The sequence below is a fragment of the Ornithodoros turicata genome, chromosome 7 (assembly GCF_037126465.1).
Source record: "Ornithodoros turicata isolate Travis chromosome 7, ASM3712646v1, whole genome shotgun sequence".
Classification (NCBI taxonomy): Eukaryota; Metazoa; Arthropoda; class Arachnida; order Ixodida; family Argasidae; genus Ornithodoros; species Ornithodoros turicata.
Genome location: NC_088207.1, coordinates 31501308 through 31527305, shown reverse-complemented (window position 1 = coordinate 31527305; position 25998 = coordinate 31501308). Strand labels below are relative to the sequence as shown.

Genomic DNA, 25998 nt, shown 5'->3' with positions numbered 1-25998 from the left:
TCCAGCTCTATGTTTCATTGCAGCAGCACACAGCTGTAAGCAAGATACTGATCTAATGAGCTATGCAGTTCATAGAAACTTTATTTCACCTTTGAACGATGACACTGCCAAAACTTTGTACCGTAGAAAAGATCGTTTAGTATGTTGTTCGTCTCTACACGTAAGTTGTTTGGAGCAAATTGCGTTGATTGGGATCGCATTACCTGAAAGTCTTCACATGGTGCAAGGACATCCTTTACAAAGTAGGACAGAACTATTAAAATATTTCGTATAATCTAAGGAACTCCCACATTGTGTTCAGTTATCTTATCAGTTATCAGTGAAAATTATGAGTAATCTTTTATCGATACTACTCACTGTGGGTGTTAGGAACTTCTTTCGATGTGTCGGCTTGTGATTGCGCGTGCCTACACTGCCGACGAAGTGGCTTTTAACGAAACCGCATCTTCACACAGTATTTGTTTGTAAACGTCGTAGAAATGCAAATATTGCACATAATCAAGGTGTATCTCCCAGTGATCACAGTATTTGAATGGAGAATCATGTAAATATTCTAGGCTGGTGACGTTGTTTGCTGCTGCTGGGGTGCTTGGACTGTACCGTCTTCAGCAGAGGGTGCCTCAGTATCTGCTTTGGTGGGGCTTTTGCAGATGACCGCTGCACGTAGCTGTTCCAGTAACGTATTCCATATTGTAACCTGGGAAGATAACGAGAAGGAAAATTTAGGAACGAGCGGTAAAGATAAACTCTTGATATTGAGAGACTGACAAAAGCCTCTTCTGAATATAGGGCGCGATCCGTTGAACGCCGTGGTCTGCCTTGGCGACTATACATCTACTGTTTGTCTTATGGCAGCCTCAGATGCCCGTTTTTAAAGGTATAGTTAGATCTCCAAGCATCAATCTGTAGCACCTGTCACTTGGTCTACTGAATCCCTGCTTCACTTTTCGACGTCTTGAGTGGTATAACCTAATATGGCATTATAAATCATTGGAACCCACACGGTTTGAAATTCCCGCGCAGAGTGACGTATGCGCGACGTCAGTATGACGACGTTGTGACGGCACGAGGGCGTTCACTTGGCGCGGGGCTTCGGTCGCTCCCGCGGCAGAAGGGGGTGTGGGAGGGGACCCTGACACGTGACCACCTTGTCGATAACCTCACGGAAACTTTTGCCACGACTTGCGTCGGTCTTAATTAGATTATTTTCGCGGTAAGTTTAATTTTCAGAATTGAGCTCGAAATTTTGCGAAGTGAAGGCAACGTTGTTTTTTTTTTTTTTCAGAAATAAGACAGCCCATGTAGGAAATACCCCCATTCATTCAAAGGCACGTTCCCTGTTCCACTGGCAACAGCTGAAAAAAAAAAATCGAATAATCGTCATTTTGAGACGCGCAAAGTAGCGACCACCCTCCTTCGCTTTGAGAGGGAGCCTTGCCCCACCCCTTCAGCTCCCCTCTCACTGTCACATTAGCCGTTGCCGCTGATATAGCATCCCTGTGTCACAGCATATCCTTGTCATCCGCAATTCCTTTGTGTTTACGTGGTGTGACATTTGTGGGTGAAACCGTCGGCCTGCCGGCTGCTGTGCCCTTTACTTTCAGTAATTGAGCTATTATCAGCGGCAACGGCTAGTGTGACACTGAGATGGGAACTGAGGTGGTGGGGCAAGGCTCCCTCTCACAGCGTTTCATGACTTGGAAATGTGGGTGGCCGGCACTCAGGCTGACGATTGTCAGATTTTTTTTTTTTTCTCAGCTGTTGCAGTGGAACAAAGTACGTGTCTTTGAATCGGTTGGTGTATTTCCTACATGGGCTGTCTATTTCTGGCAAAAAGACGTTGCATTTTTCACTTAACAAAATTTCAAGGAAAATTCTGAAACTTTCCGCGAAAAAAAGCTAATTAAAATCGACGCAAGTCGTGGCGAAAGTTTCCCAGAAGAATACTGTTGAGCGCAACTTTTTCGGGCAAGTAGATTTTTTCACAGGAGTTGAAAACACGTTACGTGAAACGCACTTTATATATACGCCCGGAAAGGGAAAGCTTACCGGAGACTCGGAGGTGCCCGAGGCGAGAGTTTTCTTCGTATGCTTTCTGGCAAAGTTCACCAAAGTGATCACCATAGTGATGATGAGACCTAAAAGGAGGAATATGAAGACGAGGTTGAGGCGACCAAAGCGAACGGTAAACGGCGTCGGCCTGTAGATGTGCTCGTCTGGAGGGCAGTTGGCCACGTTGTGTGATTCCCACCAGTACTGTTCCAAGAGCTGGAGTGTTCCGTCGTACTTCAACTTAATTATACTCGCGGACAGCTCCGACAGGTACTGGGCACCTGTAAGGGAGGCCAGTGATGAACCATTTTAGTACTCTGTGCTCCAAAACAGGGATGCTATTACGAAAAGTGAACGAGTCAAAAACGAGGACGACGACGACGACGACGATGTGGACAGTAGCTTCTTTCTCTTTTGAAATTTTTTTAGTTCATGTGCTTCGTGTTCATTCTAGAACGTTTTGGTTATGTCGGCAGGCATGTAAGTTTGTTGCTATAAAGTGTTTGTAGTTTTTAACTAAATAAGGCGTCCCTTCTTTCTTCGGACACGTACATCTGCATTCACTAATCGGAAGTGGTTGATCCGCTGATCGCTACCACATCAGATGCCTTTCATGCTTATGAAATAGATTTCACAGTGTTCGCCAGCGCCACCAATAGACCTCTCCCTGTTTGTAAACAAATCACGTCATAGTGTTCGACAGCGCCACCAATTTGGTAGAGTTGAACTACGATCGAAGCTAGCTCTAGGCGAACAAGGTCGCGCCCGGAAGCCACGGTCTTGAGGAGATTACGATGGACTCTGAAAGGGACGCGACCTTCGGGTCCTACTTTTCTTTCAAAAGGAGGCAGCGAACAAGTGCCCATTCGTGGAACCCAGCCCTCCACTTCCGTTCCGTTCTGTTTCGGTTTCAGTCTATCTACCAACGTCATGATGACGTTTTTTGGGTAGAGGTCTATTTGGTAGCGTTAAACTATTCTCGAAGCTAGGGGGCGAACAAGGTCGCGCCCGAAAGCCACGCTTTTGAGGGGATTACGATGGTCCCTGAAAGGGACGCGACCTTCGGGTCCTACTTTTCTTTCAAAAGGAGGCAGCGAACAAGTGCCCATTCGTGGAACCCAGCCCTCCACTTCCGTTCTGTTTCGGTTTCAGTCTATCTACCAACGTCATGATGACGTTTTTTGGGTAGAGGTCTATTTGGTAGCGTTAAACTATTCTCGAAGCTAGGGGGCGAACAAGGTCGCGCCCGAAAGCCACGCTTTTGAGGGGATTACGATGGTCCCTGAAAGGGACGCGACCTTCGTGTCCTACTTTTCTTTCAAAAGGAGGCAGCGAACAAGTGCCCATTCGTGGAACCCAGCCCTCCACTTCCGTTCTGTTTCGGTTTCAGTCTGTCTACCAACGTCATGATGACGTTTCTTGGGTAGAGGTCTATTTGTTAGAGTTGAACTACTCTCGAAGCTAGGGGACGAACAAGGTCGCGCCCGAAAGCCACGCTTTTGAGGGGATTACGATGGTCCCTGAAAGGGACGCGACCTTCGGGTCCTACTTTTCTTTCAAAAGGAGGCAGCGAACAAGTGCCCATTCGTGGAACCCAGCCCTCCACTTCCGTTCTGTTTCGGTTTCAGTCTGTCTACCAACGTCATGATGACGTTTCTTGGGTAGAGGTCTATTTGTTAGAGTTGAACTACTCTCGAAGCTAGGGGACGAACAAGGTCGCGCCCGAAAGCCACGGTTTTGAGGGGATGACACAAACAAATCACGTCATAGTGTTCGACAGCGCCACCAATTTGGTAGAGTTGAACTACGATCGAAGCTAGAGGCGAACAAGGTCGCGCCCGAAAGCCATGGTCTTGAGGGGATTACGATGGTCTCTGAAAGGGACGCGACCTTCGGGTCCTACTTTTCTTTCAGTTGGAGGCAGCGAACGAGTGCCCATTCGTGGAACCCAGCCCTCCACTTCCGATTTGTTTCGGTTTCAGTCTGTCTACCAACGTCATGATGACGTTTCTTGGGTAGAGGTCTATGTGGTAGAGTTGAACTACGCTCGAAGCTAGAGGCGAACAAGGTCGCGCCCGAAAGTCACGGTTTTGAGGGGATTACGATGGTCCCTGAAGGGGACGCGACCTTCGGGTCCTACTTTTCTTTCAATAGGAGGCAGCGAACAAGTGTCCATTCGTGGAACCCAGCCCTCCCCTTCCGATTTGTTTCGGTTTCAGTCGGTCTACCAACGTCATGATGACGTTTCTCGGGTAGAGGTCTATTGATTCCCAGACGCAGTTAGGGTTGCAACAACTACAAACGTGCACCTTCCGCAACGTAAAAGTAGCGTGCAATATGGATTATAGGTACCTTTCGGAACCGCGATCGCGTACCCGCTTGATCCAATGATGTCTCCAACATGCTCGACGTCGCAGTAGCGGGACTCGACGTACTTCAGTACGGGTGACTCCATGAACATAGCGTAGTCGCCCTTCATAACCCGTTCAATGCCTTTTTCATAGCTGTCCACGAAGGCAGCCTCTCCGTGCCGCTGCATTCCTTGCCAAAGTTCCATATACAGAGGGAAGGTTGACTTCTGCGAAAAGAATGGTCGCTGGTTTCTCAGAGTGACTCTCGCGGAAGGCCTTTATGAAAAGCTTCCCCTGCCGTGTCAGCATGATCCCCCTTACGAGCCTGAGCAAGAGAACTTGCCTCAAAGAAACTTTGCGTGGAACCCCTGCGTAGTGTTCCATACTTTATCTGGTTCTGCTTGAGTAGGTCTTCAACGTCATCGAGCGTCGGCTGGTCCTTGTACCGTATGATGAGCTCGCCGAGGACTGTCGCGTAGGACACGATGATCACGATGCAAAACACCCACCAGGTCAAGAACGCCACCACTGTCGACAGTGATCTAGCATAAAAGGAGGACATGTGCGCACCGCAATTAGGCATGCGAGCATGATTTGTCTTACAATTCTTCCGTTTTACTTTCCTTTTATTCGTTAAAGCAATCCAGTATGACCAACTTACGATGAATTTCATTTTCCATTGGCAGAGGTGGGTTATTGGCGGAACCAGGGGAGGAGAGGCAAAACATTTGCTTCGAGGGGCACTACGTTTTGACCCAACGCGAGCAAAACAAGTCCTTGGGGCAAAACAGGTCTGCGCACGACCAATGAGGACGGTAATGTCGGAGAGTTTTTTCAGGTTCGTTATTAAGGCGGTTTAGGGGGATTTATGGGGGCATGAGAGAAAACGATTCATTAAAACTAGCTGTTAGTTGCTGCATTATTACAAACCAGTACAATAGACTTAGATATTGATTCTGATGAATCCCGGAGTGTCTATGTTCCTATGTACACAGTGCGGTCAATGATGTTAAATAGAGAGATTCCGATTGCAGCGCCGTGCACTGTCAACGCCACACGGATGCAGAAGGCCTGCTTAATGCCTCCTCTCATTCCTTCGCACGGTGGTGGTGGTGGTGGTGATGGTGATGGCGAAAGGGCTCGCCGTTGTCGGCGTCACAGAAGTGGGCAATGTCACGACCGACACCCTGGGGCATGTGCGCTCTGGGCCGGCTTCTAAGGGAACTGTGCCGACATATGATTCCTTCGCACGGAGACACGTAAAGTCAGGATGTTATGCAATCGTGGCAGACTATTTCAAATACATACTTTCTGTGGCTCCCCAAGTGGCTGATGTTGTTTGTTTGGTATGGTGTAGGGAAGGTCAGCCTTCCTCTGATGGGGGCTCGTCCCCATAGCTCCGGCCGCTGACAGGGCGGTCGTGATTTGCTGACTGTTATAGCGTCCTCCATAAACTGCACGGTGCGCACTGAACGTCCTCTATTGAAGGAGTGCACCCGTTCAGTGCAGCACTGAGCAAGCGCGGATATAGGGGGGTCCAGATGTCCGAACCCTCCGTCAGTTCCAGACTTGAACATAGGGTTCAGTGGACGAATCCCAGCATGCACGTGGCACTTGTCCATAGCGGACACCCCCTTCCCCCTCAGGGAAATCCTAGATCCGCCCCTGGCACTGAGTTGCCCCGAACCCACACCCAGAAAACCGGCCGAGCGCCAGAGTGCAATCCCCCAAGAAGCATCGCGATTGCCGAAAGCACGGCGGAAGGCGGAAGCGGCGGGTAGCCAGGTGTAGTCGGGCAAGCAGCAGCAGGCAGCTATCGTCAGCATGGCATTCGATGGGTGCCGCTCGCTAGGTGCCGCCCGGTACGGGTCGCGCAGCCATCGATCCACAACGAGCACAGATATCTAGGTGGCGCACGCTAGTATCCACCAGATCCACCAGTGCGGTGCAGTTTCATATTCGATAATGCCTCCGCCCAGGGCACCGCCAGTGGAGAGCGCCACGCACCCCGGTGGTTTCGGGGCAATTCTGGTGCAAGTTTATCGAGGACGCCATTAGTTGTTACATCCAGGGATCGGAACCGAAACTGAACCCGAACCGGAAGCCGCTAAAAACCCGTATTTTTCGCTGAACCGGAACTGAATCGAACCAAAATTTTTTTTCTCGCGTTGAACCGAACCGGAACTGAACCGAAATAAATTTAGGCGGTACCGGTTCGCGAAACGGTTCAGACGTAATGTGCGTTGTGAGAGATCGGAACGACGATTTACACTGCGGATTGAGCCACGTTGGCAAACAATTTCGAAACCGAAACTGAACAAAACAAAACTGCAACTCAAATGCGCGAGGTACGTCCTCCTTGCAGCTATTGCGTTCATTCAGTTGTATTAGTTTTGAGGTCCTTTTGGTAGTTTTAGCTTTCCGTGTACGCGATGTCTATCGTCCAGCAACCCCAAGTTTTCATTTTGGGTTGTGAAAATAATGGCCAATCCCTGAGCAGGATGTAACGGGGTGCATATGATGAGTGAACATGAAGAGCGCAGTATGCTACCGTAACATTGCACCTGAAATGCAGATCTGTAACACGCGATGTTGCTGTGAACCACTGCCGTGTCGCCAACAGCAACAAGAAAAGTACATTTGTGTTATTTGAGAATCGTAAGGATGTGCTTGCGTTTAACCCATGGCAATCTGCTGAAAAATCACTTTCCTGAACCGGTTTGAACCGGTTCGAACCGATATTTTGCGCTGCTGCGGAGCTGAACCCGAACCAGTATTCGTGAACCTGAACCCGAACCGAACCGCAAAAAATAATGGTTCCGATCCCTGGTTACATCAGCGATCAGGCCTTGCTTCTAGGTGGTGTTGACCGTGTTGACATTGTGCGAGACGCGCTTTGCTCCCGCCGGAGGCAGATGGCGCTTCATTAAGGACGCGGAAACCTGTATGACACCGCCGGGAGCAGGAACATGACCCACGGCTGTCGTGGGACAAAATTTGCTCTCTCAATGGTAGATACTGTAGTTACTGTGCATTCAGTTCTTCTCGAACATGTTTCTGAATGCGCTGTCATGTTACTTTCCAAGAGGTGTAACTGAAAGTACGTCCAGCGATGTCTGTGTACGCAAGTAGGGCTTATGGGATCACCTTATGAACGTGACCTTCCATGAACAAGTTCAGAATGATCGAGTGGCAGCATGCTGAGTGTGTGGCAGGACCTTTTCAATATATGGGCGTGCATGCCTGGTCTGGTCCTGACCCTCTACTCAAACATACCAATGATTCGTCCAGGTACGCAGCGCGTGCATTCTATAGGGTGCCCTGATACGTAACATTCAAGTCTCTTAAAATAATTTTGTCGTAGAACTCATACCGTAAAGACCATACGCAATACCAGAAGATACCGCTAGCGAAAGATTACTGAAGTCGAAGCAACAAGTGACATAAAAGAATTGCTACATAGATAGCTCAATCTGAGACGTCGCCTGTGTCCATCTTATGAACTTGATAAATGGAGATCTTGAAGGACTGGTGCAGCTCATGTAGCACAGTGTTCCGATGTTTACTGTGCAGTTTGGAGCTTGCTTGCACGACTTCCTTGTAATTAGGGTTTTGGACGTCTGACACTAACGTTTTTTTGTTTTTCTTTCTGGTTGCCCAGTATGTGAAAATGTATTATGTGCCAAATGTTCCTGCAAATAATTTCTTGCAAACGAAAAGCGATGATTTCATCAAACGAAGCCTCTGTTGAAAGCTGTCTCACCTTGGAGTGAGGGTCATCCTCTGGAACATGAGAGCACTAAAAAGGAACCAGAAGGTGTTTCCAACAGTGAAATCGGTATCCATGCGGGTGTCAGACACGTAGTCCCACTGGAAGGGCGTCATTCTTCCGATGAGGCAAATGAGACCAGTGGCCACCAAGATGGAGACGACGATGTACACCCACATGGCGGCAGTGTACGGGCTAAAAAATGTATGTACCACAGTCTCGTCCTGACGATTGTACATGAGCCCAATACCCGTCTTCATGAAGGGTACCGTGAACTCTACGGCAGAGAGGCGGCTTGAGGTCATGGTAAGTGGTGCTACTGCCATGTCTGCCCTCTGGAAAGCAAAACCAGAGAATGAACCACGAACCAGGGATTGAACTGTCGCTGTTGCCGCACCGCGCACGACTCAGAAGTTGTTGCGGTTCATTAGATTAATTTTAGAGGTTACTCAATTAATCTCACTAGATTAGCATAATTCGCACTCATACAGTACATGAATGTCAGTTCAGCCGTGGTCAGACTTAACAGTAACGCGCGCGAGCGCGTGGCGTACACTAGTGGCGCCAAGCGTTAGCCTTTGGGATTCAGACTGTGACCGATACACTGGCTCACAACAGCAGCTCGGCATGCTCGTTTGGGCGGCTATCGCTCCCACAACAGTCTTTGTTCTGCACTCACGGTCGCCACCGGCTGTGGTGCATGCGCACTGGGACTAACCCAAGTGCCAAGTGGTGCTGACGTATGGACAGGCATGAAGTGGCAATTGTGCCGATTCATATGGGTCCCGACAAAAGTTTACGCAACACGCTAGCTGCGTACTTTTTCTCCGGTGCGACACCGTAGCGGCAGGCGGAAGCGAGTGCACCCTGTATCTTGTAACTCACATCTGTGCTCTGGGACAAACAATCTGCGATTTGCGGTTTGTATAGTAGCTGTATGTATAGGAGACATTTCTCTTATCCGAAACAGATAAAAAAAAAAAACTATGAGAGCCACATGGATACCGAAGAGAGCATGTACCTACTAAATGACTAATTACCCAAAATTCATTATTTAACTATTTAATTATGGGGTTTGGGGGCAAAAGTGAGATAGCAGAATGGGAGACGAGCCGAAACCGGAACCGCGCGCTTCAGGAGCGCATGACCTTCGCCGTAGGAGGCTTATCTGCGCTTATCTAGGCGGTTGATCTGGCCAGCTGATCAGCACCTACTCCAATCATCTCCATTGCTCCAAATCACGTGACCCTCTGACGTGAAATGAGCGCTGTCCTCCAGGGTGTCGAACCGAAAGACTTTTCGTTTCATTTTCGTTTCGGTTCAGAGAAAACGGTTCAGTTCCGGTTCAGCTCCGGAGGAAAAAAAAAACTGTTCGAAACCGGTTCGAACCGGTTCATTTTCACACTGTGCAAGGAGAACTGAGTGAAGCGAAAATAATCCCCTTTATTCTTTCCAAAAGAGAGAGAAATAAAGAGAGAGGTTAGAAGGTCCTACCACGTGACTTGTAGACAAAAACAAGGAGCCCATCTTGTGCTCTGGCACATTGTTGTAATGTGAGGTTACTGGAGTTTCCTACACAGACACCGATGGATGCCATGTATTGTGGACTTGAGGTCTTGCGTTACGTACCCTTGAGGGCCAAATAGTTCAATTTTCCATTTGAACCGTATACCAAAAACATATTTTCGGCTTTCCTCCGGAGCATAAAATTTTGTTTCGGTTTTCGTTCCTTTCCGGTTCGCCCAAAAATAACGTGTTTTTTTTTTTTTCGGTTTTTGATTCATGTTTTCGGTTTGCACCGGAACCCTGGTCCTCCCTGCGCCTCTGAGGCGCGCAGTTCCGGTTTCGGCTGATTTGCATAGCGAAATTAGGCGATGGATATTTCAACGTACGTGCTCGCTTCGATGTTTTTCGAAAAAAAATAAAAATAAAAATAAAAAAATAAATAAAATAAAGCATGAATAGTTTTCAGCGAGGTTTGTTTCCGATTCTCCTAGCTAACTTTTGTCCGAAAGGCCCCAATTGAAGAGTTAGTTAATGACTTTTAGGTAATTAGTTCTCTGAATGTTGCATACTCTCTTCCAGAGGATGTCCGCCTGGCGTACAACTGAACTGCAAAAGCGGCAGCCATGCCGCTCTCATAGCTTTTTTTTTAATTAAAACAAAAGCCTGTTGGGAGGACTTTTAAAAAACACCCTGTATAGTAGTTATCGGTATCTTGCATTTAATCATTACATTTTGAGGCTCTCCTACGATCCACGTGGTTTCCATTTAGTGTGTGGGAACACCAGTATGCGCATAAAGTACACGAACTTTGTTTTGAGTGTGCGATGCTTACGTTCCAAAAACAGAACGAAACAGGAAAAGTTGTCTGTTTCTTTCTTTGCAGGCAACGCTAAAGCACTCAATAATAGCCCTGTTCATAAACATGCAGGAACGTTCAAAATAGCCCTTTCACCACAGCACGGAAAAAGAGATACGGACACGCGGAACCTTTTGCACTTGTTCTCGTGTTGGAACAATGCACGGAAAATATATCTAAGAAATGTAATTGTCAACAAACATTATTATTTCTACGTCCAAGAACTGCCGCACAAAACTTCGTATACAGCAAAACGTCGCGACGTATAAGTTGTATACCATTATACATTGTAGGTACGCAGTGAAACGCGTCTGAAAGAATTTTCCTGGTGCGTGGTGTCGGTTTTCAAACGATTCACACCACTTGTGTTCCTTACGTCCTGTATCTTCACCACTTGTAATGTTCATCGACGTCCTTGGATGTGAGAGTTGATGTCACACTCTGCTCTAGAAACGCGTAGGTACTTTTCCAATCGTAACTGTAGTACATACATGTAACGGCTCTACCTGATTCTGAGTATTTGTGCGATACGTTAAAACGTTACGTAACTAGTATTCAGTGTCTCACTTTATGTACCTTTTGAAAATATCTTGTGCATGTCTGATAGGACCACACATCAAAGTCGATGCTGTGTAAGCAAAAGGGAGGCAGACGTGGAGCGATAAAAGATGCTTTGTTTGTGTCTGTCCCTTCTATGTTGTTCCAGCCTCAGAACATCAGTTTCTCTCTTGTGGAGCGATAAGTCGCCTCGCACTGCTTTCGCAACAGAACTTCCGGGACATTCACAGCACCCCCTTACAGCCGTGCACGGGACGGTGGTAAAACGTTGGGAGGTAAAAGTTAAACTAGTTACTTACGCCTTCAACAACTTCTCCGATCATGCCCGTCCATTTTCCAGGTTCCAATTCAGCTCCGAACTGTCCATCGTCCACAAGCTGAATTTCGTACTCGAAGTGCATCAGTTCAGAAAGTTTCTTGATGAGTTCCACGCAGAAACCTTCGAAGCGGTCGTTTCCTTCGTACGTATTCCCGTCGTCCTTCAACATGACGAACGGTGGTGACTAAAACATAGAAATATAACGTCGTTACCCCAAAGGTCTGTGAACGCAAAACAAACAAGGATGATACCGTGACAGTGGTGATGATGATCATCCTGTCCTCCAGAGAGCTATCGTCGATATCCCCATCGTCATCGACAACACCGTCATCATCCGATGGATCATCGGTGAAGTTCAGTCCCAACTCAGGTGTCCACTCTGCAACCTGTTCAATGTCAATACGGAGAGACAGCAGGCATGCATGATGTGTCCGAGATGTCTCTCTTTAGAGGGCATCAAGGGAACTCGATAACTGATCTATACGACATGCACTGAAATAGTATGTGAAACTGCTTTCCAAAAAGCACCGTTAGAAAAAGTCCGTCTTTGTAGTGTATGGTGTTCATTGGCATGAATGACTAGGAGTCTCGGAGCAACGGGTGGGTGATGAACGCCATTTTGTTTCATTTGTGTACAGGTTGAGCGGTTGACACTTGGGCCATGTTGCTTCTCTGTCGTTTTTTTTGTTGCGTTATGGATCGTAGTTTCGTTATCGAGGTAAGGTTTTTCTTTTGATAGAAAAGTTTGCTTTTCTTGCAACCATACAACCTATATTCCTACGGCATATAAAGAAGGCCATTAGACCCAGAGGCGATGAGGATTTTGAGACGGAGTTTTACGCCCGAGACGGCTCACAGCCACGCTCTAAGACAAAAAAGGAGTAAAGTGGCAGCAATTACCGTAATTTCACGCGTATAAGCCGCACCGCAGATAAGCCACAGGACCCGTTTTTAGGAACATTTTGAAACATTTCCGGCAGATAAGCCGCAATCGCAGATAAGCCCCTTGCAATACGACGCGACTGATTCCTGCCGTAAACCAGTGGTACAGCTTGGGACAAAAGTTTACGGAACACGGCTTCTGCGTATTTCTTCATCGGAGCGCTTCCCTGCTAGCTATCACGAAGCGATCGAATAGGAAACGGGTGGCGGGCTATTCTATTCATCTCTCAATATGTATGTCCACTCCTTATTGCTGCTAGGTTGTCGCTCCATTGGAGAAATGCGACACCCCGGTGTTCCGTAAACTTTTGTCCCAAGCTGTACAAATATAAAATCAATTCTGGGATCGGCATGGTGTACAACCAAGGAGGTCAGTTCTAGCACGGTTGTAGTGTTCTACTGAGATCCGATTGTGCCCTTGTTGCGTGCTTTTTCTGGATCGACGGGTCAGTAGTCTTCCCGGAGACATGAATCACTGTCACCCGCTTCGTTAAAGATGCATGGGGAAGGTACCAGGAAATACCCCGGAAAATTACTCATCAGATAAGCCGCACAGGCGGATAAGCCGCAAAGCGCCCGCGAAAGAAAGAAAAAATGCGCTTGAGCCGAGGCTTATATGCGTGAAATTACGGTACAGCTTCTGGTCCCCTAGACTGCTATTAGACCTACTCCCCATTTGGGAATCCTGACCCTAAATTCACTGCCCGGCACCCCAACTGGTCCCTAAGTTCGCACAAACTTCCGTGCGCTTGCTCCCGAAACGTATTAATGGTCGTTGCAATGCATCTGGACTCCAAAACGACTAAAATCGATCCAGTCGCCCACCCTTCGAGTGCAGGCTCATCGCTTCCTCTTGAAAAGCAAACTGTACGGTGACAGAGCATTGAAGTGGTATTTCATGCCGAAGGCACCAATTTACCAATTTGACAGATCGAAGGTGCTATGCCCTGGTGTGTTTTTGTGCAGGACGCGTTACGTTGCGCCAGCATAATCCAGAAACTCGGCGTCAGAAAATAAGCTCGATGTACGATTTGGAAGTTGCACTCTCCGGAGCCTTCGCACTTCTTAAGTTGAGCTGGAACACCCTAAACCCCTTGTGTGTATAATTTGTGAGATCATTTCCGTACGCAAAAATGTCTGCTGGTTTTCTTAACGAAGGATTTCCACGAAAAGGGAAGGAATCTATTTCGCAGTATAGTATAGCATGCATGTATGGTCTCACCATTTCCTTCCTGCCTGCTTGAAGGCGCCACAGATCCATGCTTTCTACTTCCCTCATACCGTTCTCGTCAAACTCTACAGGACCAGTAAATTTTTCGTAGGTACTCTGAAGAGAAAAGGTCATACGGACATGAGTCGGCGCTGCAACTCGTCAGCTTAAACGGGACAAGCTTACGCTCTTAATTGTGTCCAAGAGCTTCTGGCCAACAGCAAGAAAGCTGCTGTCGTCACACGTGATATTATTGAGATCTAAACCCTCTCCTGCTGCCCATAACTTGTGCAACGCTTCGGCCAGGACCCCAACGGCATCGTAGCCCAGAACTAATTTAGTCTGCCGGAGAGAGAGAGAGTGTGAGAAAGAGACACCAGTGTAAACATCCTGGATTCCCACTTTCGGTTTTTGTAAGCCCACGACATACCAACCTCCTTTTCCTCAGAGTTCTGGGTGAGCGCAGGGTGAGCTTCCGCAAATAATCCTGCCCTGTCCTTGAAGTCACTGCTTTGATGATCTACCAGGCTGAAGCTGTAGATGGTTGCCTCTTCCTTCAGCAGTCCTTTTGTGTTCACCGTATGAAAATCCTATTAATGAAACCTCGACGTGTCACTTTTCATGGCGGTGGATATGAAGTTGAAGTCGGTTTAAGATAGCGTAATTCGTACCAAAGAGGTGATGAGGTAGCTGTGCAGGGCAGTCATCAGGCCAGCGTCCTTTGCCTGGTAACGAACGGATAAAATGGCGTGAATGCGGTCGTAAGAAACAAACTAAATATAAAATAGAAACTTGGTGCTTGCAAAGACCTTTCGGACAGTTTCTGGGTACGAAAGACCAGCGACAGCAATAATGGGTCGGTAATGTAACGGCAATGTCAAACTTGACCTCAACGGATCGAACGGATGTTGCCCAGGATCAGCCCGAGGTGGCTCACTCAACCATGAGTGAGCCGCATTTCTCAAGAATAAAATCAATACAGTGCTGGACAAAATTTTCTGGAACACGGTGCGGCGTTCATCTGAGGTTCCTGGATTACTCTCGTCCTATTAGGATCCTCATCAAACCCTCTAGGGTCTTTACGGGTGCGCGTGCCCGATTCTGTCCGTCGGTATCGCTGAGTGAGAGAATGATGTCGCTCTCCAGTGTGGTGTGAACTTTTGTCCAGCACTATGCGTGTCTTCAGCGTCTTAGCAGCACCTCAGCGAGTGAACATGACACACAAACACAGAACAGCTTGTCGATTTAAAACCGGGACACATTTACTAAGAACGTGAAATGTCTCTCGAGCTGCCGCATGTGGTTATAAATTGCTGTGCGGGGATGGAGTCTCGACACGCACCCGCAGACACGGTCTTCCAATCCGCACATTTTTTTTTATGTATCGAGCCCCCTCTACCTTGGAGGTCTGGCTACAGCACTGGTCGTCGCACAACAGGAATACACAACCCGAATTCAATACCGAATGATAATTTTCGTTTCCGTTTCTGTTTCTGGTAATGGAGGAGCGTGGTATGAGTTTCCGTTATCGTTATCGCTACCATCTCCATTTTCGGTAATATACCGTTACCCTTCCCTGCCTGTACGGGCTCCTACAGTTTCGGTGTCGGCACGCTACTGGTCGCGACGTCGGGTGATGTGGCTAGCTATTGCAGCCATAGGAACAAACGTAGGGCGGGGCAAGGCGTACCGTCCATGAGGAGGAAAACTCTATTATCTGCTACTACAACAGAAGTTAACGGTGGCGGTGATGGAACTGCTTGCCGTAGTCGGCCACGCCCAGGCGGCCAACGCCACCACTATTGCAGGGGGCGATCGTGCGTCCTGTGCCGACGTCACAGGGAACTGTGCCGACATTTGTCTTGAAGCGTCTGAGGAAAACCCAGGGAAACACCAAGACAGCACCACGACCTACTAGATTATAACGACCATGCCATAGGCACCCCTTCCCAGCGCCGCGTTTGGAAGCTAGCGGTGGCGCTACTCATCGGCCCGGTTATTGCTTCCTCAACTTCTACAATACTTTGTACTTCGGCTTACCTTAGTATTTTTGTACAAGCGGTGGATATCCCACGGAAGATATTTCATTCTAAAGTTGATTATCATCGTCATTCTACGCGTTTTCATAGGAGCTGTTGCTGTCGTCTGCTACAGTAGTAGTACGTCCGCTTCTGCACGTTCAAAATTCAAATTTCCATTGTCCAATCATGATGTAGATCTCGCGGGCCGATAAGTAGCGCCCCTAGCGGATTGTGCGGACGGGCTTCTCATAGGGGTTGCCGATTATGACATGGTCGTTATAATCCGCACAGCCAGCGCCCAGCATGGATTCGCTAACGCACTTAACCGACAGCCAATACGTGTGGGTGCGAGTTCCACTGCTGCTTGACTCATTCCAGGCGCTCTTCGTGTTGCAGCACTGTGTTTGTTCGTTTGTGCGCGTTGCCTTGCCCAGGCTGCCAGGTATACAGTGAGGATAAGCGGACACAAAAACTGGCGTGTGAAGAGGGAACAATGGAGCTAAAAAGGTGCCACAGTTTTGGGCGTCGTCCGAACGAGACAGAAACCTTTCTGTTTCTTATCTGAAGGGAGAGGCGTTTGCCTGAACCTACCGTCACCTTTTTCTCCTTTTTTTAGCTCTATTGTTCCTCCTGTGGTACACTAGTCGTGCTGTCCTCATCCTTCATTACTTTCCATCGAGCGGAGATGGAAAAAGCGGTCTGTGCCCCACTACTTTTCGCCGACTCGGCATACCGGCACTAAGAGGGGTTTACGGTGGAATCGGGTAACCGGAGCGGCTGAAACTGATTTCACAAGGCGAACCGCTGCGCAGAATACAGAGTTCTAGCTGTTTTAGTTTTAGTTTCAGCATACGTTGTGTCACTAGCGCCTCCACGGCGCTGACACGAAGCTGCGATGCACCATGGCTATATGTGCGCGTAGCGCGGGAAGGCGCAACACACGTGTGCAAGAACTGCTCGTAATGAGTCCTCCCATGTACATGTATTTTAACTGTATGCATTAGAGGGTTAAGCAGCACCAATGCCTCAAACAGAATACGCAATCGCGTATCGTGCTCGCACTGCGCACGCGCTGTACGCAGTGTCAGGTTCAGCACACGCGGAGTGTGCACCCGCTATTCCGTTGCGCACGCAGTGCTAGAACCCTGTAACGATACCGTTATCGCTTGCGACTTGAGATGAGGGCCGGTTGTAACGCTTTTCACCGTGCCCACGGCAGTACTGGTTAATACTAATTAAAGTCTAACTCATAGCGATAGTGTCCGCCCGTGGATGCGACCTTGAAACGGGGTCTGTTTGCGCCCATCTAGAGTTACTGGACTCAGAATCTCAGCAGGATACATTAGAGCACAAATGTATGTTTCCGCAGAATCTCTTAAATCCTGGGAGATCCTAATTCACAATGCAAACAGCAGTCCTATTACCGGAAACAGTAACGAAGACGTAACAGAAACGATATTGAAAGGCTGATATCAGAAATGGAAAAAAGGGAACGGAAGTATTGCAGTCAGGAAAACATAGGCAATAAAGACAAAGACAATATGCCCGTTGCCCGGTTACCCTTCCATTCTTCCATGCGCTACAACTTACAAATCTCTGAAAACGACGCGCACCTACCTTCTGCAGGACATCACGAATGTGATTCTTCTTGACATCAATGATGAAGTTTCTGTGCTTCGTTTCCTTAATGAGATCCCAGACATTCTTGTTCTCGTGTTGAATCCCATTTTGGTCATCATCTGCATCATCGTCGTGGTCGGCCCTGATGTCGAAGGGCAGAAGTGTGCGTTCCATGACGTCTTCGTCTTTTTCCAACTCCTGGAGTCGCACCAGAGCTGAGCGTCAAACATCACCAGGCGGCTTGTTACAAGGGTGACATGGCAGCAATGATTTCGTGCTATACAGTATAGTCACATCCAACGTTATGTTGAAAGAGGAGACGTCATTGGCAAGAGAGAGGGTTAGGTATTCCGTTGAAAACGAGTACGTGCGTACAAAAGGAACCCGTTAAAGGGCACTAAAGTGAGAAAATTTCTGGTCACGGTATAAAAGATGTCGTTACCTCGACAGCAATACAAAAGGAACGGGCATCTGTTGCGCCGTTCGCGGAGACCATCGGGAGTACTCCCCGCATTGTCGCGTTTCTCGAGAGGGAGAGTGTAAATTGCGTCTTTTGTTCTCGTTTCTTTTTCTTTTTTTTAATCGTTTATAAATCATGAACGACGCAACGTATGAATCTCGTCCCCTTTGCATTGCTGCCAAGGTAACGGCGTCTTTCATTCCGCGAGGAGACATTTTGCCACCTTAGTGCCCCATTAACGTTAGATTGAGAGGACCGAAGACGTGACGGTACCTTCGTCGCCCTCGTAAATGTAGACGAAGAAGAGCCAGTCTTTGCGAACGATGAAGTCCTTAAAGGCGTCGGCAAGTATCGTGGGGCTGGGCGAGAGCCCGAACGAGAAGGGTTTCACATCCAGGTCGTGGTGCCATGTGGTCTGGAAGTGTGGCACGTGCAGGGCGGCAGAGATGGACGCTACCAAAGAGTCCTGACCCGGGAGGTTTGGACCGATCAAGGCGATGACCTTGTTTTCCACGAGTTTACATACTGGAATGATGGAACCAATCGTGGAGGTTGTACGACCCATTGCATAAGCGCGAAACGCGTAACGACCCATTGAGTAAACGCCTCTATATAGGAGACGTTTGTGTGTAAAAATTTACTTGGAGATGTATCTTTTTGTTGTCTGTGTTATTTAGTCTGCCTGAAGAATGGCGAGAAAACAAGCGAGCTGGTAGCAAGGATTTATGATGAAACACCCGGAGACCGGGGAACCTAAAAAGAACAGACGCAAGCAAACTCTCAAACGCAGCTGAGAAGTGTAACACATTTAGGCTTTATTCCTACGAGTTGTTTTTACGTTGCCTACTATGGGTTTTTTCGTCATGAGTTTTTTATCATATATCCAGGGAGCGCGAATACGATCGCCCTCAGGCTATCGGGACATGTATGATCCATAGGGAAGGTCTACCACGCACATGTACGCTGACAGAAGAGAATGGAATCGTAAATCGGTTATACGTAGATAAAAACCAGAAATGTGTTACTAGCGTTATCTAGTAAAATCCTAGTACTTCGACTTGGATTCTTTGAAATGTTGTCGGATGATCATAAAGAACAAGGCATCGTTCCGACAAGGACGTCTAAGTGTCGGTTATTTAACGTGGTAATTATTCGAAATTAATAAAGGCAATTTATCGTATATCACAACAGGAAAACGGTAAATTCGGTACGCTCGAAATGATAAGAACGATAAGCTCGCAGGAGATGCCTCTAGACCAAGAATGCTCTCAATTAATGATTTTCATTCTTTTCCTGGATGTTTGGTAATCGACTGCAGGTATCACAGCGGAAGTCGGAGGGGGTTCCGGTTACATCTTTTCATTCTCATCCTTGGCCCCCGAGGGGGGGGGGATATGTTTTTTACGAAAAAAAGAAAGGAAAGGTTAGCCAGGCAAAGAGCCGGCTTGCTATTCAAAGAAAGAAAAACAAGGAAGAAAACGGAAAAGATGAAAGAAAGGAAGAAGAAAAGAGACACTATAACAACATAATGTAAAACCCCCGAGACCATCTTCACCGAGAGATCTTCACCAGCTCGCTTGCTTCCTAGCCGTTTTTTCACTATAACAACGTCACATGACAACGTCGTGAGTCCTGAGGCTCTGAGAAAACTGAGGAGAGCGGCAGTGACAGCTCACTGGTTGGGGTGCAGGACGGGGCCAAGGACAGTGGCCAAGGAAACGTCGTTATAGCCAGTCTGAAGTAGACGGCAACGGAGGGTGTTCCTATGGTGAACGTGCTGCTGACAATACGGGAGTTGGTGTGGGATGTCAGCTTCCACGCCACAGACAGTGCAATTTGGGGAATTTAACCGGGCCATTTTGAGGAGAAAAGCGAGGGCGTACGGGCAACATTGAGTCGTAGGCGGTGGGGAAGGGATTCTTCTCTACGACTGCGGTGGCGAGCGACGACAAACTCCATCAATGGGTCGATAGACTGTAGGAATTGGTTATGAGTCGTAGTTGCGGCCCGGAACTGTAGGGCACATGTGGCACACCCCCAGATTGCATTACTACTCATCGATGTATTCCGCGTCTGTTTGTTGTCGGGTTAACCTCATTGGGCTGTGTGAGCATTGAATACCGTCTTCCGTGTCCCCTAACCTACCTTTATTGTAAGTATCCAAACTTTCGTCCTCGTGAAGGTGTTCCACCAGCAAAGACAACTTGGACTCGGGTAGAACTGTTCTACCAACGTTGACGCTATCGACGGCACGCAACAGCATGTACTCCAGAACATCCTCATTTCGACCAATTAGAACAGCTGAAGGAGGAGAGCAGAACACACGTCAGGTAACACATCTCATCCGTATGAATACGTTTCATGCCATGTCATATACAAAACAGACGGCAAGCAACTGTTCTAAGACTGGAACACATGGACAGACAAACACAACACAAGCCACAAGGTGCCCAGGGACGTGAGAGGTCGTGGTATGGTACTCAGTGGTAATCGTCGAAAAAGCCAGACAAGAGGTGCGGGTTCGATTCTCGTAGCAGTCTGGGTTCTTCAAAGACTGTCAGATTTCGATCTCTCACGCAAAACAGGTCACAAGCTCGTATAATGCAGCGAAACGTCAGGTACAATACCGTTTCTATGCAGTCTTATTGTAGCATACCATGAATATCTCCTGTTCTTCTATACTGTTTTATGAAAATCGAAGGTAAGACCTCTGGAAATAAATTCCTCCTGCGATCCCCCAGGATCCTCCGATTTTGAATTGTAGATTCTTACAGATCAAAAACCTCTCTTGCGCGATACAGGCAGGACAGCTACGATAGTTGAAGAGCAAGAACGCGTAATATTTATCGATGCAAGCCTCCGCAGCAAAAAATAAAAATAAAAAGAAAGAAATAGATAATTTATGGATAGAGATTTCGTTGCCCGTTTCAAATACCCCACTCGCAGTGCGTTATCTACTGTGGAGATGGTGGATTCGTCTATTTGACGCACCACTTAGGCAGTTAAGAAGACGAACAATAAGTACAATGATGGCCTGTATAAAAAAAAAAAAGAAAAGAAAGATGGAGATTCGCCTTCTCCTTCGCCTGTTGTACCTCGAACAATAGACACAAAATAAATTATTATGAAAACTCGCTTGAAACACTGCACCATAAAAATGAGCCAACGTTTTAGTCTACACTTGTTGCACGAAAATACATAGCAATATGGTGGACACTTGCACATGGTGTATGTCAGTGGGACAGAGCTTCAAAAATCTGCTACGGTTCAGACACGGCTCTCGGCTTTACTCGTGCAGGTATCGTAACATAAATTCCTGAGGCTCACGGTATGTTGACGGCATTATGTAAACGAGTAGTTCATGTGCAGGTATTGGTTGTTTGAAGAGTGTCAATCTCTGGTGGGCTCCCGGCCCACCGCCGTTGTCAGCCCAAGTGCTGCGATGCCGCGCATTTGTTTAGGCCATTCTAAACATTATCTAAGGTTGTCGCGTTGTAATTTTCGAGTGTTTTCTCTTTGGACACCTGAACATCATTTTCTGCAAGGCTGTCACCTACAACCTTACGCCGCTAAAGAGAAATTTATTTATTTATTATTTATTTATTTACGTCAAGGGCCCTTCGGGCATTACATGACGGAGGGGTAAAATTAACTTTTCATACATAATTAATACAACACACGATTAAATACAACAGGATAAAAACGAAATACATGACAATACACATTGAACAGTACAATAAATGATGGTTCAAGATAACAGACGTATGACAGATACTCTGAAATCTTCTTTGTCGCGTGTGCGGACAAAATTTTCATGGAGGGTATTCCACTCTGATATTGTACGGGGGAAAATGATCCAGAGAAAGATGGTGAGCGGCAATGAGGACGTTTAATATTTAGTAGGTGATCTAAGCGGGGAGAGATGTGAGATGCCGGGTGTAGCAAACGGGGAAGATTTGGCGGGCGGTAATACAGTTTGTGCAGGAGACATAGTCTGGATATATTTCGTCTTGTCGATAAATTATGTAGTCCTAGCCGGTTCTTGAGCCCAGATACACTAGTATGAGGTGAATAATAAGAACAAATGAACCTGGTTGCACGGTTCTGTACGCCTTCAAACTTCTTCGTGAGATCATCTTGAAAAGGATCCTAAATATGATGAGGCGTATTCTAGTTTTGGGCGTATAAGACTGATGTAGGCAAGGTGCCTCAAATTAGGGGGTGCTAGTTTGAGGTGACGGCGCCACGTAATGCCACATAAAAATTCGCCACATAATGCCGCTAGAAGCAAGCCATCAGTCAGAATGATATCATTGCGTCTCCTGATTAGTTAAAAACAGGAGGTATACGCCTATTTCAGACGATTAATGCGAGGGATTTCAACCGAATTCTTTCAGCACCTATACCGACGTCGGTACATCTCTCGGTAACCCGCCCACTTACCGACTTCAAAGCTGCGAGTTCTAGCCGGGCAGGGGGTGTCTATAGCTTTGTGGTATATGGTACAAGTTGGTCAGGTACGTCGTCCTCCGCGAGCGATGTTAAATTCCGGATGCCCTGTGCTGAGATCGCAGAGCACCTTATATAGACCACCAGGTGCGCAAAATGAATCCAACGGCTGACCACCCTGATGTTGCTCATGAGTCATGACCACGATGTGAAATCCAGGACTGCTGTCGTTACACATTCAGCATTGGCCTCACAGAATTTCATGTTATGTGCCTAAACCAAGAACGTGCCGAGACTGGGTGGCGACGCCGTGGGTTCGAATCTCCGCACCATCTGTGCTGTCTGAGGTTTTTCCTGGGTTTTCCGTCAGACTTTCTAGACGAATGTCGGCATAGTTCCCCCTGAAGTCGGCCCAGGACGCATACTACCCCTCGTCCCCCACTCCTTCCTGCTGTCCTCTCTTCATCTGTCTATGTCTATACGCCGCACACAGCCACACTTGTTTGGCGGCGCTGACGCGGAATAAAAATAAAAACGAACCAATAGCGTGCAGACGAAAAGGAAACGAAAGTGGTTTCCGACGTTCTTGTTGCAGGGGATGGGCGTAGTACCAAAATTGTACTTAAAGTAAAGTACCAAGTACTGGGAATTGTACTTTAAAGGACCCGTCAAGTACAGTGCAACAGAGTTAGGGCAGTAATCTTGGGAAGATGGCACATCCTGAAGAGGGAAATCTTGCAAAATATGTGCACGTATACAAAAACGGGACCAAAGAAGAGTGTGTGTTGCGTTTCTTCCTTAGTCCAGCTTTTTTCTTTCTTTCTTTTCTTCTGTTTTCCATCTTCTACATTGCAGCGTTAGCTTGCTTAGCGCCTCGTGTCACTGTTTTCTGGTGGCAAAATTTGATAAAGTGCTCATGGTTTGGTTGGCTAAATGCTAACGTAAGCATGTGCTTATCCCCTAGTATGAACTGTAACAGAAGGCATAATTTCCATGTATATCTACTCAGGCAACCAGCTGTGCTAGTGAAAAGTATTTTTATTTCCTGATTGATTCATACTTGGTTTACCAGAAAAAAAAAGACTGCTTTTGTCTAGACACAAAACCTACTTGGTATATATATGTATTTTTTGTCTTTTCATTTCCAGTCGGGATACTTGAGTACTTGGTGGTAAAGTACTAGACAAGAACACTTAAAGTACAGTACAAAGGACACGATTGGAAATGTACTTAAAGCAGTACTTGAAATACTGCCCATCACTGGATACCGATTTTGGTGTCGACATTATCGATATTTTTCCAAATCTGTGATATCGATGTTCTAAAAATATCAATATATTATCGAATACCGAATTCTTCTCTCAAAAATTGATATGCATTGATAAAATATAGATATTTTCTCGTGTGATTATCTGTACTATACATGTCGATAAAATATCGATATTTCTCTCGCGGATATTGATGTATATCGATAAAAGATCGGTATTTCTACACGCGGATATCGACACATGTCAATAAAATATCTATATATCTCTCGTGGATGTGTCTGTCTAAACCGATAATATCGGTAAGGTGTATTGATAAAGAATCGATATTCTAATCGATGTCTGCCAATGTTCTGTTTCAGATATCGATATTATTATATCGATATCGATATCAAAATTACGATATTTTTACACTTCAAGCTAATAGCCTTTCCTAAGGTGGCAGCACACGGAGACATGTGCGTAAAGCCGGAGGGCCACCGGAGGGCCGGAGGGCCACCCATAGCCACAGTTGTATCACGATGCAAACACGTACAAAAAAAAAAGTACCGAAGGATTACGTGTAAATAACAGTGGAAATACCATTCTCAAATCTTTGCAGATTGACTGTCGATATTTCGATCATGCAAAGGGGAAACTAAAACACTCTTCCGAAAAGAGTTTTGTATACCATTCATATCTAAAGTACGGCTTGTGTTTCACAGTATTCGCATTGGGGTGTAACGCGCCTGGCATCTGGTCTACGTCTGGGCGTAACATATTAGCACATCCCTATTGGTGATCATAGTCTCACGAACTAGCTAAACCCAAAATAAACTGAGAAGAAGAACCCAGAAGAGGAACAGTCTCTGTTCGAAATATCAGCCTAGAACCCAGAGCCCAGAAAAAGAACAGTCGCTGGTCGAAATATCGGCGTCTCTCGTCCTGAGGCACTTCCCTTCACGCTTGCTTGCCGGTTCGCTGAATTTTCTACCCGTCTACAAAATTAACTAGAGTTTTTTGCCATATTCCTCTTTGGTTGACCTCCGTTGCGGCACCCTTACACCTTGCTCCAGAGCCTACGTGTAAAGGCATCTATAGCAGCGCTTAGGAGAAAGTGTCTCCTTTCGTTTCGCGCCAGCGACACCACAGATTTCGCTTTGAAGCACCAATCCACCAAATACTATACGAACGCTAAACGTTGTTACCCACGCTAAAATGTCTTTCAGCCCTGAAGACCGGACTGCATCGCTCAAGAACCTTGACCCTGACTCCCGTCAACATTTACCATCGCTCGACACCCACCTCTTTCTGGAGAAGCATATTTCCGGATGTTCAAAATCAGAAAGGAACCTCATAACTTACCTACTTTAATGACCTCTGGGAAACAGTAAATTCCAGTCAAAGACAGGCACACTAGAAGAGCACATAACGCAGTCCTTGCCATGGTGGTTTACACAAAAGGCACCCAATATCACTTAAGAAGGAATTCTTGAAGGGATAACTACTTTGGATTGATTACCGCATGGCGGTTGCGTCGGACGAACGTTTGGAGGTGGAAAAAGTAGGGGACTCTGGCGAAAACCCTGGTGTGCTATTCGTGTCGCTGCGAGGGCGACAAAGCGAGGGGGAGCCGCCCAAAGCTTTCGGGTGCCTGTCGACCATGAGAAAATTTAGCAGCAGCTGCGGAAGCGGCGACGGCGAGAGAACCGTTTCTTAGCTAATGTAAAATTAACTTCCCTCCTCCCCTGTGGTCTTGAGAGAGAGCGAGAGAGAAAAAAAAATCGAGTATTTTTGTGGAGGATTAGGAGAAACGTACCCTGGTATGATGATGCCAGGACGATTTTCGTTTCGAAGTACACACATGACACGGCGACGTCGTCCCTCGTCTGTTTGTTTGTTAAAGAACTGAAGGGAAATAAAACAGAGCTCTAAAAATAAGTTGTTCGTGCCGTACTATTCTTGTGGCCGCACGTAAAAGTGGGGAGTAAGAATTCCACTAATGTGGGCATGACATGCGTACTTGTTGATGTTCGAAGTTGCTGGGCGTGCGAGAAGACAACGCAACAAGGACAGGAGTGTGTCCGTACCTGAATGAGTGCCTTTCCCTTTTGACAGCGATGTTAGGATGCCTCGTGCAAATGATACGCCATGCTTAAGATATAAATGCCAAGTATATATAGTATTAAGAACTAAGTACTAAATACTCAGCCTTCAAAGGTAACTGAGCACCAGTATTAAATACTCAACCTCTAAAAGTATTGTGAGTAGAATACTGAATAAGGTCGTGCTGAAGACCGTGAGGTGGTGGGTTCGAATCCTACCGCCGGCCGTGCTGTCTGAGGTTTTCCCTGGGTTTTCCGAAGACTTTCCAGACGAATGTCGGCACAGTTCCCCCTGAAGTCGGCCCAGGACGCATACTAATCCCCCTATCCCCCAACTCCTTCCTGCTGTCCTCTCTCAATCTGTCCACGTCTGTACGCCGTTCATAGCCACAGTTGCTTCGCGACGCTAACACGGAATAAATAAAAAAAGAGTACTAAATACTCCTACAAGTATCTCGTTACTTTCAAGATACCGTCCAATCACAATTTGTGGAATCCACTGTCAAACAAGTCCAACAAAGTGAAGACGGACACTT

The 25998-nt window shown here is 47.0% G+C and overlaps 1 protein-coding gene across 1 annotated transcript; it reads right to left on the bottom strand.

Annotated features, from left to right (window-relative positions):
- Positions 1-63: 63 nt before the first annotated feature.
- On the bottom strand, positions 64-25012 carry LOC135400830 (glutamate receptor ionotropic, kainate 3-like). The gene is made up of 15 exons (XM_064632762.1): positions 24723-25012; positions 19810-19965; positions 17938-18189; positions 17202-17419; positions 14235-14288; positions 13998-14153; positions 13750-13905; positions 13576-13680; positions 11663-11797; positions 11392-11595; positions 8167-8507; positions 4747-4945; positions 4405-4630; positions 2050-2333; positions 64-697 (listed from the first exon to the last, which is right to left on the bottom strand). The coding sequence occupies exons 1-15, from the start codon at positions 24802-24804 to the stop codon at positions 554-556; spliced, it is 2712 nt and encodes a 903-aa protein (XP_064488832.1). The 5' UTR covers positions 24805-25012; the 3' UTR covers positions 64-553.
- Positions 25013-25998: the final 986 nt, after the last annotated feature.